The sequence below is a fragment of the Equus asinus genome, chromosome 29, assembly GCF_041296235.1.
Source record: "Equus asinus isolate D_3611 breed Donkey chromosome 29, EquAss-T2T_v2, whole genome shotgun sequence".
In the NCBI taxonomy this organism is placed as follows: Eukaryota; Metazoa; Chordata; class Mammalia; order Perissodactyla; family Equidae; genus Equus; species Equus asinus.
The window spans coordinates 46,122,575-46,140,469 of NC_091818.1; the positions used below are offsets into that span (position 1 = coordinate 46,122,575).

A 17,895-nucleotide genomic window follows, 5' to 3' on the forward strand; every position below is an offset into this window, starting at 1 on the left:
AATTTCTGTTCAACAAAGAACACTGAGAAAAGTTAAACAGATGAAAGAGTAAGAAAAGATGTTTATAAAGCATGAAGTATATAAGTAAATAATATCTAAAATAACAAGAGCTGCTGCAAATCAACACAAAGAGAGAACAAAGCCAATGGGAACAGGGGCAAAGCATAAGAATACACATCTTCTGAGAACACTAAGAGTTGCCTAAAATCATTAATAAACACAGAAATGCAAATTAAAATATCTGAGTAACAAAATCTGTGCAACTCAACAATCCCAAGTATACACAGACATAAGGGGAAATGGAACTCTGTGCACTAATGAAGATGCAGAGTGAATATCTTCTCTTGAAAGCTTAGTCAAATTAAGTATAGGCACATCCTATAATCAAGGAAGAATTCTGTTCCTGAATACACATACTAACAAATTCCTCATGTAGATCAAAAAGGAAACACTGTTATTTGTGGTATTGAAGAGTTGGAGCAATGCACGGCTATTTGTGGTGGAGGGAAACTGGAGACAACCTGAGTGCCCATCATAAGGAAACAATTCAAAACATGGGGAAAGGTTATAATGCAAGGATATTAGTGAACACAATGAAAAAACTGGAAACACTCAAGTTATCCAAGAATATAATCAGGGCAGCATGATGATAAAAAGGCAGATAATACATAGCTACAGGACTGTAATAAAAGCTAAATGAGGTAATGAATGTAAAATGCTCAGCCCAGTGCCTCGCACTTAATACATTCTAAATAAATGGTTCCTGCACTAATTACTTTTTATCCCTCTAAGCTTTAACCTCATCATTTGTATTACTGGATATTTGTATAACTGGAACCCTTAGAGCTGTTATAAGAACTCAACAGATGACAAGTGGAGGCAACATCAAAGTATAGTGGAACAAGCATGGCCTCTGAAGTCACACAGATATAGGTTCAAACATCAGCTCTACCCTTTGCTAGCTGCATGACCCCGGACAAGTTACTTAACCTCTCTGCATCTCAATGTGCATATCTATAAAATAAAATTAATAGTGTCAACCCTATGTGGTTGTTTTGACAGTAAATAAGATAATGTAATGTAAACCTTACAATAAACATTTATCTTGCTTCTCATCCCTCCTCCCTTCCAAAGTACATTATGAAACAGTCTCACCACATGAAATACTGCAGAACCATTTCCACTATTAATTTATGGTGACCACATGACAACATGGAAAAAGGCTAAATAATGTTGCAGACAAAACACACACGTGAAAAATGACCAGAAATAAATAAATCAAAACGGGTCCCTTACTTGAATTTGGGTAGAGAAATTAACAGGTGATTATTTTTCTGCTTTCTGTTTTCCAAGTATCCTGCAATATGGTTATGTTACTTTTAGAAATAAGAAAAAATTTTTAATAATAATGCTTTGCCACTAGGTGCTTTATAGATGCAAGGATGCTTCAACATATGCAAATCAATAAGTGTGATACATCACATTAATAGAATCAAAGATAAAAATCGTGATCATCTCAACAGATGCAGAAAAAGCATCTGACAAAATCCAACACCCTTTCATGATAAAAACAATAAAAAAATTGGGTATAGAGGAAACTCTCTCACCATAATAAAAGCCATATATGAATAACTTATAGTGAGCATCATACTTAATGATGAAAGACTGAAAGCTTTTCCTATAAGATTAGAAACAAGACAAGGATGCCCACTCTCACTCCTCCTATTAAAAACAGTATTGGAAGTTCTAGCCACAGCAACTAGGCAAGAAAAAGAAATAAAAGGCACCTAAATTGGAAAGGAAGAAGTAAAAATCTCTCTGCAGATGATATTATCTTATATGTTGCAAACTCTAAAGACTCCACAAAAAAGTTGTTGTAACCAATAAATGAATTCAGCAAAGCAGCAGGATACAAAGTTAATACACGAAAATCAGCTATATTTCTATACAGGAACAATGAACAATGAGAAAAGGAAATTATGACAATAATTTTATTTACAATAGCATCAAATAGAATAAAATACTTAGGAATTAACTTAACCAAAAAGGAGAAAAACCTGTACAATGAAAACTACAAAACACTGCTGAAAGAAATTAAAGAAATAAATAAATGGAGATTCATCGTATGTTCGTGGATTGGAAGATTTAACATTGTTAAAATGTCAATATTACCCAAAGCGATTTTGCAAACCCTATCAAAATCCCAACGATAGTTTTTTCAGATATAGAAAAACCCATCCTAAAATACATATGGAATCTCAACACACCCTAAATAGCCAAAATAATCCTGAAAAAAGAAGAAAAAATACGGACTCATAATTCCTGATTTCAAAACCTACTACAAAGCTACAGTAATCAAAATAGAGTGGTATGGCATAAAGACAGACACATAGAGCAGTGGAGTAGAATAGAGAGCCCAGAAATAAACCCTTGCATATACAGTCAAAAGATTTTTGATAAGGGTGCCAAGACCACTCGATGGAGAATGGACAGTCTTTTCAAAAAATGGTGCTGGGAAAACTGTGTATCCACATGCAAAAGAATGAAGTTGGACCCTCATCTAATACCACATACAAAAATTAACTCAAAATGAATCAAAGACCTAAATGTAAGACCTAAAACAATAACACTCTTAGAAGGAAACATAGGACAAAAGCTTTAAGAGATTGGATTTGGCAATGATTTCTTGGATATGACACCAAAGGCACAGGCAACAAAAGAAAAAATAGACAAACTGGACTTCATTAGAATCTAAAAATTTAGGGGGCTGGCCTCGTGGTGTAGTGGTTAAGTTAGCATGCTCCACTTCAGCGGCCCAGGGTTCGTATACCAGGTGTGGACCTATACACCACTCATCAAGCCATGCTGTAGTGGGATCCCACATACAAAATAGAGGAAGACTGGCACAGACGTTAGCTCAAGGCCAATCTTCTTCACCAGAAAGAAAAAAAAAAACCCTAAAAATTTTGTACATCAAAAGACACTATCCACAGAGTAAAAAGGCAATCCACTAATGGGAGAAAATATGTGCAAATCATATATTTGATAAGGGATTAATATCAAGACTATATAGAGAACTCCTAAAACTCAACAACAAATAAACAACCAACCTGATTGAATAATGGGCAAAGGACTCAAATAGATATTACTCCAAAGAAGACATATGAATGGTCAACAGGCACATGAAAAGATGCTTAAAATCACTAATCATTACAGAAATGCAAACCAAAACTACAATGAGCTACCATCTCATACCTATTCGGACGGCTACTACCAAACAAAGAGGAAACAAGTGTTGGTGAGGATGCAGAGAATTTGGAACTCATGTGCACTGCTGGCAGGAATGTAAACTGGTATAGCCACTGTGTAAAACAGTCTGGAGGCTCCTCAAAAAACTGAAAATAGACATCATGTGATACAGCAATTCCACTTTTGAGTATATACCCAAAAGAACTGAAAGCAGGGTCTCAAAGAGAAATTTGTACACCCACGTTTATAGTATTATTCACAATAGCTAAAACAAGGAAGCAACCCAGGTGTCCACTGATGGGTAGATGGGTAACGAAAATGTGGTATATACATATAACGGAATATTATTTAGCCTTAAGAAGGAAGGAAATTCTGCAACATTGTACAACACGGATGAACCTAGAGAACATCATGGTAAGAGAAATCAGCCAGTCACAAGAAGACAAATATTGCATGATTCCACTTCTAAGAGGTACTTAGAGAAGTCAAAATCATAAAGACAAAAAGTAGAATTCTGGTTGCCAGGGACTAGGGGGAGGAGAGAACAGAGAGTTACTGTCTAATACGTAATGAGTTTCAGTTTTACAAGATGAAAAAAAGAGTTATGGGGATGAATGGTGGTGATGGTCGCACGACAATGAGAATGTATTTAATACCAATGAACAATACACTGAAAAATGGTTAAGATGGTAAATGTTATGTTTTTTATTTTGTTCCTTTTTCTCCCCAAAGCCCCCTGGTACATAGTTGTGTATTCTTCATTGTGGGTCCTTCCAGTTGTGGCACGTGGGACGCCGCCTCAGCATGGTTTGATGAGCAGTGCCATGTCCGCACCCAGGATTCGAACCAACGAAACACTGCAGCGGAGCACGCAAACTTAACCCCTCGGCCACGGGGCCAGCCTCACAAATATTTTATTTTAAAATTGAACAAAAAGTAATAAACTTGAAAACCTAAACAGCATTTTGTAGATCCTTCATCAACAAATTTATTTAAAGATTTAGAATGTACTCTGAAGGGGGGGCTTCTTCCTAATTCTAACACTTAACCCGGGACAAATAATTTACTCATACAGCCTTATATTGCTCACCTACAAAGTGGGGCTAATTTGAATGTCAGAGTTGCTGTTAGGATGAAATGAGATAATATGGAAGCATCACGTAGACGACAGTATTTTAAAAACGTCCAACATTTGCAAGGATACAAATATAAATTTACTAAATATCAAAGGGAACATTTAATGGTTAAGAGCTTGGACTATGACAACAGATAGACCCGTATTCAAATTTCAGTTCTGCCACCGACAACCTGTGTGGCTTTAGGCAATTAATTTCACCTACCTAAGCTTTACCATCTTCACCAGCAAAATGAGGATAATGACAACATACCTCACGGAGTTGTTGTGAAAATTAAATGAGATAAATCATATAAACCATAGTGCTTGTCACAAAATAATGATTCAATGTTCTCAAATATTATTATCCTCCTTGAAATTACTTCTGCAGTTAATGCAATTGAATATTTATTATTCTTAAGAAATCTTTTCTCAGTGCCTTTTCCCAGTTACTATGCTTCACTCTAAGATCCAAAGACAGTAAAGATGGATGGCCTACCCTCAAGGTGCTCACAATCAGCAAAGGAATCAGAAATATTTTTTAAAGATCATAGAGACTATAATGAATAATAAAATTGAATTTTATATGTATTACTATGTGAGCAAAGACTAAGAGGAATGGGATTGGTTAAAGAATGAATCAGTATTTCAAAGGAGATGATATTTGAGTTGTATCTTAAAAGAAAGGGAATTTTCTGTGCATTAACAAAGGAAAAATACAAAATAAAGAATCAAAACAATAGAGCACCCAGGGAATTGAGAGCAGTCTCATCAGATGGAACTCTGAGTGGGGAAAGGCAGGGCAGGGTCTAATTGTGAAGGGCTCTGCACAAATGTCCTGTTCAGGTATTTGCACTTTATACACAATGGGGAAATCAAAAGATGATTTAAGAACAACATAATCAGACCTAAAATCTAGAAAAATAACTGATAAAATGTGAGGCATAGGTTGACATAAAGGTGTCAGGAATGACTTTCTAGGAGATGTGACCTGAAAGAGGAGTTGGCCTAGTAGGCAAGTCCAGGAGGACCAACATCCCAGGCAGAGTGTAGAAAACCGTGGATCTGAGGACCTGGGGAAAGCCCACTGTGTTTGGAGTGTAGCACCCTGAGTAGGAAGTAGCAGGAAACAGTGCGGAAGAGGAAAGCTGAGAGATTAATACCTTGCACAGGAATTTGGACTTCATGGCAAGAGAAAAAGGCTTTCAATCATGCAGCATTTGATAAGATGGTGTTTTAGAAAAATCTCTCTGACACCAATGACAGGAAGAAACAGAGACTACCAAGACCAGGAAGCTGGAAGCCCAATTAGGAACCTGCTGCTACTGCACAGGCAGGAAATGACAAGGGCTAAAACCCAGGACAGGATAGGGAAGAGCAGGTGGACTCAAGATACATTTAAGGAGACTATTCAGTCTATCTGGGGAGGGAAAAAAAATCAGTGTATTTCACTTTTACCATTTCTATATTCCATTCCCCTCTAGTTATATGATAAAAATCTCAATGCTGGCATTAAAGACTTTCCTACTCTGGCTCTCCTCTCTGCCTTTTTGTGTGTGTGTGTGAGGAAGATTGGTCCTGAGATAACGTCTATTGCCAATCTTTCTCTTTTTGCTTGAGGAAGACTGTCACTGAGTTAACATCTGTGCCAATCTTTCTGTATTTTACGTGGGATGCCGCCACAGCATGGCCTGACGAGCAGTACTAGGTCCGCGCCGGGGATCCAAACCTGCGAACTCCGGGCCACTGAAGTAGAGCATGTGAACTTAACCACTATGCCACGGGGCTGGCCCCTCTCTTTGCCTTTTTATCTCCTTTCCCTTAAAACCCTACAGTACCTCTGCTTTGACTCTCCTCTCAGCCTCAGCAAATTCCATCTAACTTCCAAGGCCCAACTAATTCCATACCCTTCACAAGGCCTCTCACAGTGACCCCCCTCAAATAAGGCCTATAGTGTTATTAATACATCCCCCCCAATGTAGGGCTGAGCCGTATTCTGTCTATGATGGCTCTCGTATTTTTTGGTACTATTTTATTCTCTAATGGTTATTTACACTTTTCTGTGCCTTGTCTGTATGTTTCCTTCACAGAACTGCAGAGAAATGTCAAATATGAAAACAGCTAGACAAGAATCCAAGCCAAGATGAGGGCCTTAAGGATTTGGCATCATGGAAGAAACTCACCATGGAACTGTGGATACGGTTATTCAGAATCAGTTACTTCTTCTCTAAGGTTGTTATTATGCAAAATAAAAAAATATTGTCAACAGTGGTAAACTGTACCTGCCAATCTGCTACCATAAAAAGATATGTAAGAAAGAATAAATCAATGTAGATTGAAATGAGAATGTAGTTAGTAATTCTGTGAAGAATTCTTGGGATTGCATATATTGGGATTAAATCCTATATTTTGGGATTACATATACACCATATTAACTGGTAGTTTTTTTACTAACTTATTTCCAAAAAAGTAACTTAGGCAATGGCCATTATCCCCCTCTACAATAAATCTAATGAGGGAATAGAAATTGACAGAGAGAAAGCAAAATTATAATTTTAGTAACCAGTTCCTAGAAATGATGGGTTTAATAAAATTAAGTTCTAATAAAGAAAGAAAGAAATAATGTATACCTAGCTGCAACTTCAAAGGCAAGCTACACACAAAGAGGACTTACAAATTGGGCTTATGTCCGTAGTGACAGGAAGAACTCCAGGAGAACTCATAAATTTCAATGCCAAACATGTCATAATAGGTCAGAGGTCACATTTTCTAACTGGAGTTTGACCTTAAAGTAAGCAATATATGTAATTAATTGATGCCCTCATCTGAAACATTAACTTGAACAGGACTAGTCTACCAATCCAAGTTAGTCTAATCATGCTAGTCACAAATGTGACCACCTCTAGAAACACAAAGTCAAAGTTATTCAAGACAGGAAGCAAACCTGAAGGTTCAACTGCTTTTTCCAGCAGTCAACAAAAAATAATGTGACCTCTCCCAGTGACACTAACTTGCTCATAATGCTGGTAGAGACTAGTATAAAATCCATACTTACATCAAAAGCACGTCTTCACTGGCTTTCAAGTAAAAAGGCTGCAAACCAGTAAGACTGTTACTAACATGCAAGAACTCAAAAAGTTGTTCCCATGAAGTCTTGATTAAGAATCTACTAGATGGTGCTGCCACTATAGAAAACAGTATGGAGGTTTCTCAAAAAATTAACAGTAGAACTACCTTATGATCCAGCAATTCCGCTTCTGGGTATACATGCAAAGGAAATAAAATCACTATCTCAAAAAGATATCTGCACCCCCACGTTCATAGCAGCATTATTTACAACAGCCATGGCATGGAAATAACCTAAATGTCCACTAATGGATGAATGTATAAAGGAAATGTCATGTATATATAGACACACACGCAATATAATTATTACTCAGCCATAAAAAAAGAAAGAAATCCTATCATTTTGTGACAATGTGGATGGATCCTGAGGGCATTATGCTAAGTAAAATAAGACAGAGAAAGATAACTACTGTATGATCTCATTTATAGGTGAAATCTAAAAAACTCATACTCATAGATACAGAAAACAGATTGGTGGTTGCCAGGGGTGGGGGTTGGGGGTGAGCAAAATGGATGAAGCGGGTCAAAAGGTACAAACTTCCAGTTGTAAGATAAATAAGTCATGGGGACAGAATGTACAGATGGTGACTACAATTAATAATACTGTATTGTACATTTGAAAGTTACTAAGAGATTAAATCATAAAAGTTCTCATCACAAGAAAAAAAACTAACTATGTGAGGTGACAGATGTTAACTAAATTTACTGTGGTGATCATTTTGCAATATATACATATATCAAATCATTATATTGTACATTTTAAACTAACACAATGGTCTGTCAATTATATCTCAATAAAACACAGGAAAAAAGAAGAAAACAATCTACTAGAGAATGAACTTTAGATATCAACATAAGGACTAGTGGTAAGCATGAAAATACATACTTACTTGTACAAATAAGACTAAATGGCAGTTATAAGGAAGAAAGTATAATATGTAACTGCTATATTGTCTTAGAGTTTAGAATCAGCATAATTGTTTAAAAACAATGGATAAAGCAATTTATATGGTTTCCATGAAACATATTATTGGTTATTCTGCTGCCGTTGTTATTGCCAAATAACTTGGTATTATAACATTGGATAAAATAACTGAGTAATTACATTACATTCTTAAATGCTATCATTCACAATGTCCTTGATAACCATGACCCTTACTGTGTAAGAAAAGAGAAAGATTTTAGACAGAAGAATTAAGTAAAACCCAGTAGCCATACATTCAAGTCATATATTTATTTCCTAACTGTCCACTGAAAGGCCCAGAAAGAGAGATGAATCTAGCAGCAACAAGCACAATGAGGGCAAGGAAGTGCCCCTGAAATACCATTTCTAATGAAAGAAACCAGAGCCCCTTGGAGAAATCTGGGGAAAGGTATATACAAGATGAGGCTGAAAAGTCCTGGAGCATCAGAAAGCAGAAAGGAGCTTCAAGAGGCAATGTAACGCAGCTCCAACTGGTCAAAGATGGGAAATTTGAGCTTCAATAGGGATTATGTCAGAAATGGATTGAAATATACCAAATATATTTAAATGCATAAATTCCAAATGACATTTTAAAAAAACTAATTGGTTACCATTAATGGATGCTTTTTGAAAACTGGTAAATAAAGGAAAAGAATCAAACACTTATTCTGATTTTCTGCTATGAACCGTACCACAGGGTAACCAAACTGTATGCGATGGGAAGTTTGTCTCTATAGAAGCACTCCAGTTAAAAAATGAAAGATAAAATTAGATTGTCACCATTTTGCAATCTTTACAGAATGACTGGATGCAGCCACTGTGCATCAAGGCTACTAACCTCACTAGACAAGAAACAACAGACATTATGGCCTCAGGAGAGCAGAACACATCACCATCTACGAAGGAGTCTGGCCCCACCCACCCCCAAGCCTCTGGGTCAACTATCAACTTCTATGAAACGCAGGAGAACGAGCAACAGATTCAAGTCCTCCACAGGGATGCAATCAGCAGAAGCCAGACTAAGGAAAACCACAGAGCAAAGGAACCAGTTTCTTCAATAAATAAATACAAAGACAACAAAAAAAGATGATGAGAAACCTATAGATTGAAAGTGACTTAAAACACATATCAAAGAAACACAAAAGCAAGCAGAACTAAAACATTAACAGGAGTAAACTATAGTGTTTAGGGTGTGCCAGGCTCCCAATTATTATAAAGAACCATGACCCCAAGTCCAAAATTTTAATGTGTGACCGAAGCTGTCTAGCTTTTATTTTTATAACGGAGTCACTCACCAGTCATCATATACAATGAAATTTAATGACTACACATGCATTCTTTACAATAACTCTACTACAGCCTTCAGTAACTTAAGATATTTGTAAAGATTAAAAGATACTTCAATGTTCAGATCTGGCTTTAACTAAGCAGAGCAACTTGATCTAAAATTAGTCTAAGGCTTGAAAAGTATTTACCTATTTAGAATACAAAATACGAATATTAAGCTTTAAAGCAGAAGATCTGACTTCCTGTAATGGCCCAATGCTTCTTCCTAACTTGCCTTGGCAAGGGTAATGAGCAAGGACATTAACACTACTGAGAAGCCAAGGCACTGGGCTAGGCAACTGTCTAGATGGCTCCTTCTTGGGGCTGATGGTCTGGCAGAGAAATAATTACACATATGACTAAAGTTGTTAAAGAAGTACAGGACGCTATGAAGTACATCCTTGTAATAAAAAGGAATATGCATACTCTCAGATGAAATGAGGCAGAAGAAATACTGGTAACCACTCACTCACCCTCTGATTGTCTTAGTTTGCTTTCATCTGTAGATGATTCTGATAAAACAATGACTATTTGGTAGGTAAATAAATTTATTCATATTTATCTTAAGATCTATGGGCCTTAGGACATGTAGAAAAATAAGCTTTGGCACCCTTAAGGCTGTAATCATGAAGAAAGGAGAAAAGAGAATGTTTATGAACAATCCATAATGCAAAATGAGGAGAGGTATGCAATTCTGTTAACAACCTCTGTATCTTTTACTATAAATTAACATGTGTACACATGTATAAACACACACAGATGTTATGATCACCCAAAAGACACCGGCACCCACTACCGTCGTGGTTAATACTCTGACTCCCATGTTAGCAGGTTGCTACAACCTAACAGCAATCTTGATGGCCAAACCATGTACATCTCACACTGGGAGAGTCCCATAGCTTCCTAGAGAATGTCCCCAAGGCCTTTAGAGAAAGATGCCATGGGTTAGAAAGAAGTAATTGAAATAGTTCAGTAGCTTAAATAACTTTAATTTAAAAAAATTAAATCCAAAGAACAGTATCTTATTTCCACATTCTTCCGTAATTTTGATATAAACTATGGTTTTTAAAAAAAATCCCAACCATAGGTAAATACAGCTTTTGATTGTTTGAGGTTTTTTAAAAAAATGTTTTAATACCAATATCATCTCACTGTAGCTTGTATTCAGTTACCATGCCTCAAATTATCTGCTTTATTCAAAAACATAAAGTAACAATTATTATGTACTATTTATTTTATTCTTATATTCCACATAGGTGTTACCTACTTTTTTTCTTCTATTACCCTACAGGAGCCAGGAGTTGTACATGGGCAACTTTAAAATATTCAAAGGGTAAATACAGAGTTAGAGCAACATACAGCATCATCCTTTCTCTTTCTCCTGTCCCTTCTCTTTTAAGTAAGCTTTATAATCTTCTTTATCAGAATATAGGTTAGGGAAAAAAATATACGGTACTCAATTTTTTTTACTTATTAATAAGGGCAAAAATAAGCATTTAATTAAATGAGCTTCTGTAAATCATGCGTTTTCCATTTTTACAGATAGCATCTAAAGAATGCGTGGGAAGAACAAATATAAAGAAATTATACCTGAATTACCAAAAAATATTTAAACATTTAAAAAAGATGAATTTAGCTTTATTCTTTTAAAAATACCCAGAGAAACAAATATAACAAAACAAAATCAAGTTCTATTTGGAGACTCCCTTGTAATTAGTATATAACATGTAAATAGAATATTCATAAAGTAGTCTGATTTTTCCCTAGGCTGAATCTTTGTCTACCAAGATAAACAGCACTGGAAACCAGAGAATAAGAACTTGCTTTTTTTTAACTCAAGATTTATTTAATATAACTTCTGAAATATAGAACGAAATTGTTAAAAATTCTTGGTTAGTGCACTATGAACTAATAAGACTATTTACTATACAAACCATGCTTGTCCTATATTAAAATGGATAATGAGACTGTTTTTAGATAGTTTACATAAAAGCAAGTGATTAACTAAAAGCCTTTTAAATAAAAGACTTAAAGATTTGTTTCCAAGAGAAAATTTTTCATAAGTAAGAAAACTACTATAAATAGTAGACATTGATATTTAACTTATCTAATTATTTATAAAACCTCTAAACACAAGCTGCTTGTGTATGTTTCTGTATTTGTTTCTCTAACAATTATATACTCTTGCAAAGTAAAAAGTGACTAGTACTCTGTAATATATGTTGTTTAGCATAATAAATAAGTTATTTTTGGACCTTTTACCCCCAAGGTATTACACGAAATTTCACAGAGATACTTTTGTTGAAGTTTACTTACTTTGTGATACGGTCAATGTTGGCAATTTGCTTCTGGTTTCGTATAATCTCGATGGCTGCCCAAAGATGCTGGATAGCTTTTGTATCCGCCTGTCGCCTTTTTGTTAAACGTGCCATGACCTGTTTACTGCTTTAGCTGTAGGGATACACAAAAACACAGGAAAAAAAGCATGGATTACAAAATCAAGTATTATGAACATAAGTGAGTAACACTATCAGCACCTCTTGATTACTGGAGAGCACTAACACAGTATGTAGTATGGCCAAGTTTTTATTTTCTACCATCTACACCACCAATTACTTCATAAAAAATTATCATTCACTTCATTACTTCATAAGGAATGACATTTCAAGACCAAACAGTTAAAAAGGTCTTCCCAAGAAGGACAAGTGGCTACTTTATATCAATATATCAAAAAAATATACATTTAAATTTTATTCTAAAGCAAAAATATTACAACATAACATTTCACTTTTTGGTATTACACTGTGTGTAATTTGACAGATTAATACAAAAAGGAGTTTAAATGCCCTGATTCTTTTGTACTTTATTATAGTCATGGTTGAAAATTTTCAATTTTATATAGACATATTGATAAACGAAACACCATTCTTTCTTTTTTTAAATAACCATTAGTGGAAAATATAAGACAGTTATTTCTGGCTGAGGGGTGAAAGGCTGGAGGTTGGTATGCCAGAGGACGACATGGGTGGACCCACATTAGAAATGTTCATGTGCTTGGATTAAGTGTTAGCTGTTCAATAGCAGGAAACAACACTGCTATTGAACTCAAATTTCAATATTCTCAGTGAACTGAGGAAAATGGCCACCAGCTGTGCCCTAGCAAGACTGACAAAAAACGCGAGGTTACAGCCTGGATGTCTGGTGATCCTGCACACTCAGACTCAACCGGGCACGGAGGGATCTGTCTGTCAAGAATGTCCTAGACCACTGAGACACCTGATTCCAAAATCACACAGGTGATGATGCTGAGGCCCTTAGGCATCAGATAAACATTAAACCTTCTGGGATGGCTGAAGGCTCCTTGATCTGGCCTCTTCTATCTCTTAAGGGAAGAAAATGAGTGAGGGAAACTCACTCTCAGCACTTCAGCACACTGTGTTCCACGACTGGAGCCTTATGAATCTGAATTTTCTCTACCTCTACATTTCTTTTCACAGCTAAGTCAGCTCTCCTTCTTTCTCTGACAAGCTCAAATAAAACGAGCAGTTGCTATTGAAGCTCATCTAGAGACACTTCTGGTGAACCTGTGGTTAGGCTCCTGGAATAAGAAGGTGTTTTCAGAATCACACTACTAACAGAAGAATTTTGTACATGTTTTAGAGCGTTCCTGAATATCTGCTTCTTCCTACTACTTACAAGAGTTCCAAACTTTGCTCCACAGAAAGAATAATAAAAAATAACACCAGCATTCAAGTTTTAAAGAAAACTTAAGGAAAATCTGTTGGTTTGGAGTAGACTTAGACACAGAAGTAAAAGATGATAAAAATTCAATGATAATTTATGAACATGTCTGTTTTAGAAAGTAACCACTTTAAAATGAACTTCTCAGTTTTCATGCACTTGTATAGGAGTGCCAGCTTTGCAATTTGATAAGCATTAACGTGAGGAATTTATTGCTAAGAACATAAAATATGCTAGAAAGTGACACCTAATGGTGAACTATATATAATACAACTTGTCAGATTACACAAATACATAAAAGAACAAAATTTCAGTCATTCTTACATACTTAAAAAAAAGTTGCCTATTTTGTGTAAGGCACTGTACTAGACACAATGAAGTATTTAAAAATGTATAAACTGTAGTCTCTGCCAGAAAATAACCTAAAACTGGCAGAGGAAATTTGACATATACACAGATGTACTAATTGTAAAGTCGTACATGACATAAATGGTCCAAACTCTCTGCTGTGAGAAGCCAGTCAAGGGAGACACTACTTGCAGCATAGGTAATACTCCAAAATGGTAAATATGTGGGAAAATATAAGAGAAAATTTCTTTGTAAGATAATTGGCTGTTTAAAGCAAAGATAAAAATAATTGTTAGGTATCATTAGGTTTATAACATATGTAGAAGTAAAAGAGATGACAACAGCAGCATGAAGGAGGGGAGGGGCAGTAGGAGTATCACTGTAAATTCCTGCATTTGATGGGAAGCAGCATTGTATTAAGGTAATAAGGACGGTGAATTGAGGAGGCATATGAGAATCCCTAGAGCTAACACGAAAAGAACACACAGGCACACAGCATATAATTCAACTTAGAAAATAATTTTTCAAAACACATGTATGTAAAATTAAGAATAATTTATCCAGAACTACAGAAAATACATAACAGCAAAGCTAACATTTAAAAATAATACCTAAGTAAACAGTAAACATAACTATTTACATAACAACCAGACAAATATAGCGGGGACTAGTAGCAGAAACTCTAAAAGTGACGTCACTTAATTCCTAGAAATGGCTAAAATCAAGATTAAAGAATTAACGAATGCTACATTTCAGGAAAACAGATGTAAAGTTAAAACTAAAGATTTTTGAGATCTACCTGAACCAAATCACACAGGTAGATATGCCCTGTAAAGAAGGTACACCGTAAGGAAGATGCTCACAGCTACAGGATCCTAAGGAGACACTGCAAAGAATGCAAACCCAGGTAAGGTAAATACAACAAAGCTTGAGGCACGTTATAAAAGTATTCAAAATAACCTGACCTATTAGGACAAGATCTCTCTAAAGTACAAGCACTGAAATTCTCCTTTCCTATGAAATCTAAAATTATTCATTCACTGAACATATTTCAGATATGCCTGTTATATGTCAGGCGTGTCTATGCTCTGGGAATATAGCAATAAGCAAAACAGACAAAAATCTTTCCATCATCTAGTAAATATGACTAATAATGTGGCTTGATATAAAACAAGGATAGCAATTTGGATGTTCATCAATAGAAAGAAAATCTTAGAAAATGAGTTTCATAGGTCCTGTGTATAGACAGCTTATCATTTAAGGTCTGCATTGATGTGGCCAAACCAAACTTTTCAGTCCATTCTTTCCTGAATGTATATTATATGACTACTAAATTGAAATACTCAAAATTCCTAAATATGCCCCAAAACTTCACACCTCTATCCCTTCACTTAAACAGTTCTCTCTGCTGCCCCCTTACTAATTATTAAAATTTTCCTTGTTCTTTCTATGACTTACTCCAATGCACTTGTTCTTGACCAACCCTTTCCACTAGAATCAAACTCAGTTCTCTTGGGTATTCTAACTGTAATTAGTTTACACATTACTCATAAATTTATTGCCTTGTACAAATTATAAATTCCTCAAAAGAATCCATTAATTCACGTTAAGAAAGGACATGTCTTGTTTATTTTTCATCTTTCCAGGTGCCTAGCATAGTTATGACCGTGATAAACCTGATATGGAATTATGAAATTCAACCATTCCAGTTATGTTATATAAACAATAAAGTTCCAAAGTGAGCCATCCTTTATGTTATACCAAAGATTAAGACATCAAAAAGAAAGATCAGAAGACTTGTAGAGATATTTAATATAATCCTCAATCTTTTTTTGCTTCCAATACATCTGAGGAATTTGAGGCTCCCTTCAGGAAGAGTAGCTCCTTCGGGCAGAGATTCTCAAAAGGGCTATAGTTTAAAAGATAAAAATATAAAACTAAAATTTCCCAGTAAACTTTTTTTCAATTTCTTGTATTGTGGTAAAATACACATAAAATTGCCATCTTAACCATTTTTAAGTGTACAGTTCAGTGGAATTAAATACATTCACATTGTTGTGCAACCATCACCACCATCCATCCCCATAATTCATTTCACCTTGTAAAACTGAAACTCTATACACATTATTTACTAACTCCCCATTTCCCCAGCCCCTAGTAATCACCATTATACTTTGTCTTTATGATCATGACTACTTTAAGTATCTCATAGAAGTGGAATAATATAATATTTGTCCTTTTGTGACTGACATATTTCACTTATTATAATGTCCTCAATATGCACATTGCAGCATATCACAGAAGTTTCTTCCTTTCTAAGGCTGAATAGTATTCCACTGCATGTATACACCACGTTTTGCTTATCCATTCATCTGTGGATGGACACTTGGGTTACTCCCATGTTTTAGCTATTGTCAAAAATGCTGCTATGAATGGGAATACAAATATCTCTTTGAGACCCTGCTTTCAATTTTTTTGGGTATAGCCCCAGAAGTGGAATTGCTGGATTGTATGGTAGTTGAATTTTAAATTTTTTAAAGAGCCACCATACTGTTTTCCACAGTGGCTGCACTATTGTACATTCTCATCAATAGTGCGCAAGGGTTCCAATTTCTCCACATTCTCATCAACACTTGTAACTTTCTGGTTTTTGATACTAGCAATCCTAATGGGTGTCAGTAGTTCAAGTAACTGTGGCAAGGCCCCAGGTGATACTGATATTCTCTATCACTACAAATCCAGATTTAATGCAACCTCTTCCATCTATACAACTATCTTGTTTTATATCACACAAATGCTACAAACAGGAAGAATAAAAGAGAAAATAAGTCAGGAAAAGCTTAAAAATAAGAAAAATTAATGCATTACTTGGTGATACATACATATGTGGAAAAACTTTTTATTGCAAGGAAATGACAAACATGATAGGAGGATCAGAGAATAGTTGGTGGGCAGAGAGGAGAGACTGTATCAAGGAGGAACACCACTGGGAGAGTGCACAACATCAAAGGTGTTCTAATTTTACTTCTGGTGTGGGTTCAGGTCTTTGTTGTATTATGTTACCTAACACAAATATAAATAAATATTTTGAAGTAATTACATCAAATATACATAAAATTTAAAAATTAACCTCATTATATAATGTGCATTTCCTTGTTACTTAGGTTAGGTTGAAATTTTCCTGAAGTCTATTAGCAACTTTAAATTTTTATTGATAGTCTATTCATACCATTTTTCCATTTACAAACTAATTTCTTTATATATTAAGGTTATTCATACAAGTACTTTTCTGTTTGTTTTAGCAAATATTAAGCGAAATTATACTGAAATCTAGCTATGTATTTCTTGATGACAGCTTTTACGATTAGAAGCCCTTCCACACACAGGTCAGAAAAATATTCACTTGTATTTTCCTCTGTTTATAATTTTTTAAAATACTGACTTCTTTATCTGGAAATAACTTTTTAAAAAGTACTAACAAACTTTATTTTTTAGAACAGTTTTAGGTTCACAGCAAAACTCAGCAGAAAATACAGAGTCCCACATCCTCCACACACCTACAACCTCCCCCATTATAAACATCCCAAAACAGAGGGCACATTTGTTATAATCAACGAACCTACACTGACACACCATTACTACCCAGAGTCCATAGTTTACCTCAGGGTTCATTCTTGGTGTTGTACATTCTATAGATATTCATATATGTATAAAGACAAGTATATACAATTACATTATTATACAAATAATTTTACTATCCTGAAAATCCTCTGTGCTGCCCTATTCATCTCTCTCTCCTCCTAATCCCTAGCTACCACTATCTTTTTACTGTCTCCATTGTTTTGCCTTTCCAGAATCTCACACAGTTGGAATCACATAGGACCTATGTAGCCTTTTCAAATTGGCTTCTTTCACTTAGTAGTATATATCATCTTTAGTGAGCTGACAGTTGAAGTCTTTTGCTCATTTTTTAATCAGAATGTTCATTTTAATGTTGAGTTTTTAAAAGTTTTGAAAGTTTCTCCTG

The 17,895-nt window shown here is 35.2% G+C and overlaps 1 protein-coding gene across 49 annotated transcripts in view; it reads right to left on the reverse strand.

Annotated features, from left to right (window-relative positions):
• ZMYND11 (zinc finger MYND-type containing 11) overlaps positions 1-17,895 on the reverse strand; it is a 117,231-nt gene that overhangs the window by 65,858 nt on the left and 33,478 nt on the right. For 32 of the 49 annotated variants that reach the window (XM_014856233.3, XM_070501224.1, XM_070501206.1 and 29 more), the window contains one exon: positions 12,096-12,230. The exons of 6 other annotated variants lie outside the window; for them this stretch is intronic. In XM_014856233.3, coding sequence (XP_014711719.1) covers positions 12,096-12,211 — 116 coding nt within the window. In that variant the 5' untranslated portion in view covers positions 12,212-12,230. Of the gene's footprint in view, positions 1-7,037; positions 7,149-12,095; positions 12,231-14,667; positions 14,755-17,895 lie in introns of those variants that run through there. 11 more of the 49 variants (XM_070501219.1, XM_070501216.1, XM_070501220.1 and 8 more) reach the window with 3 other exon arrangements.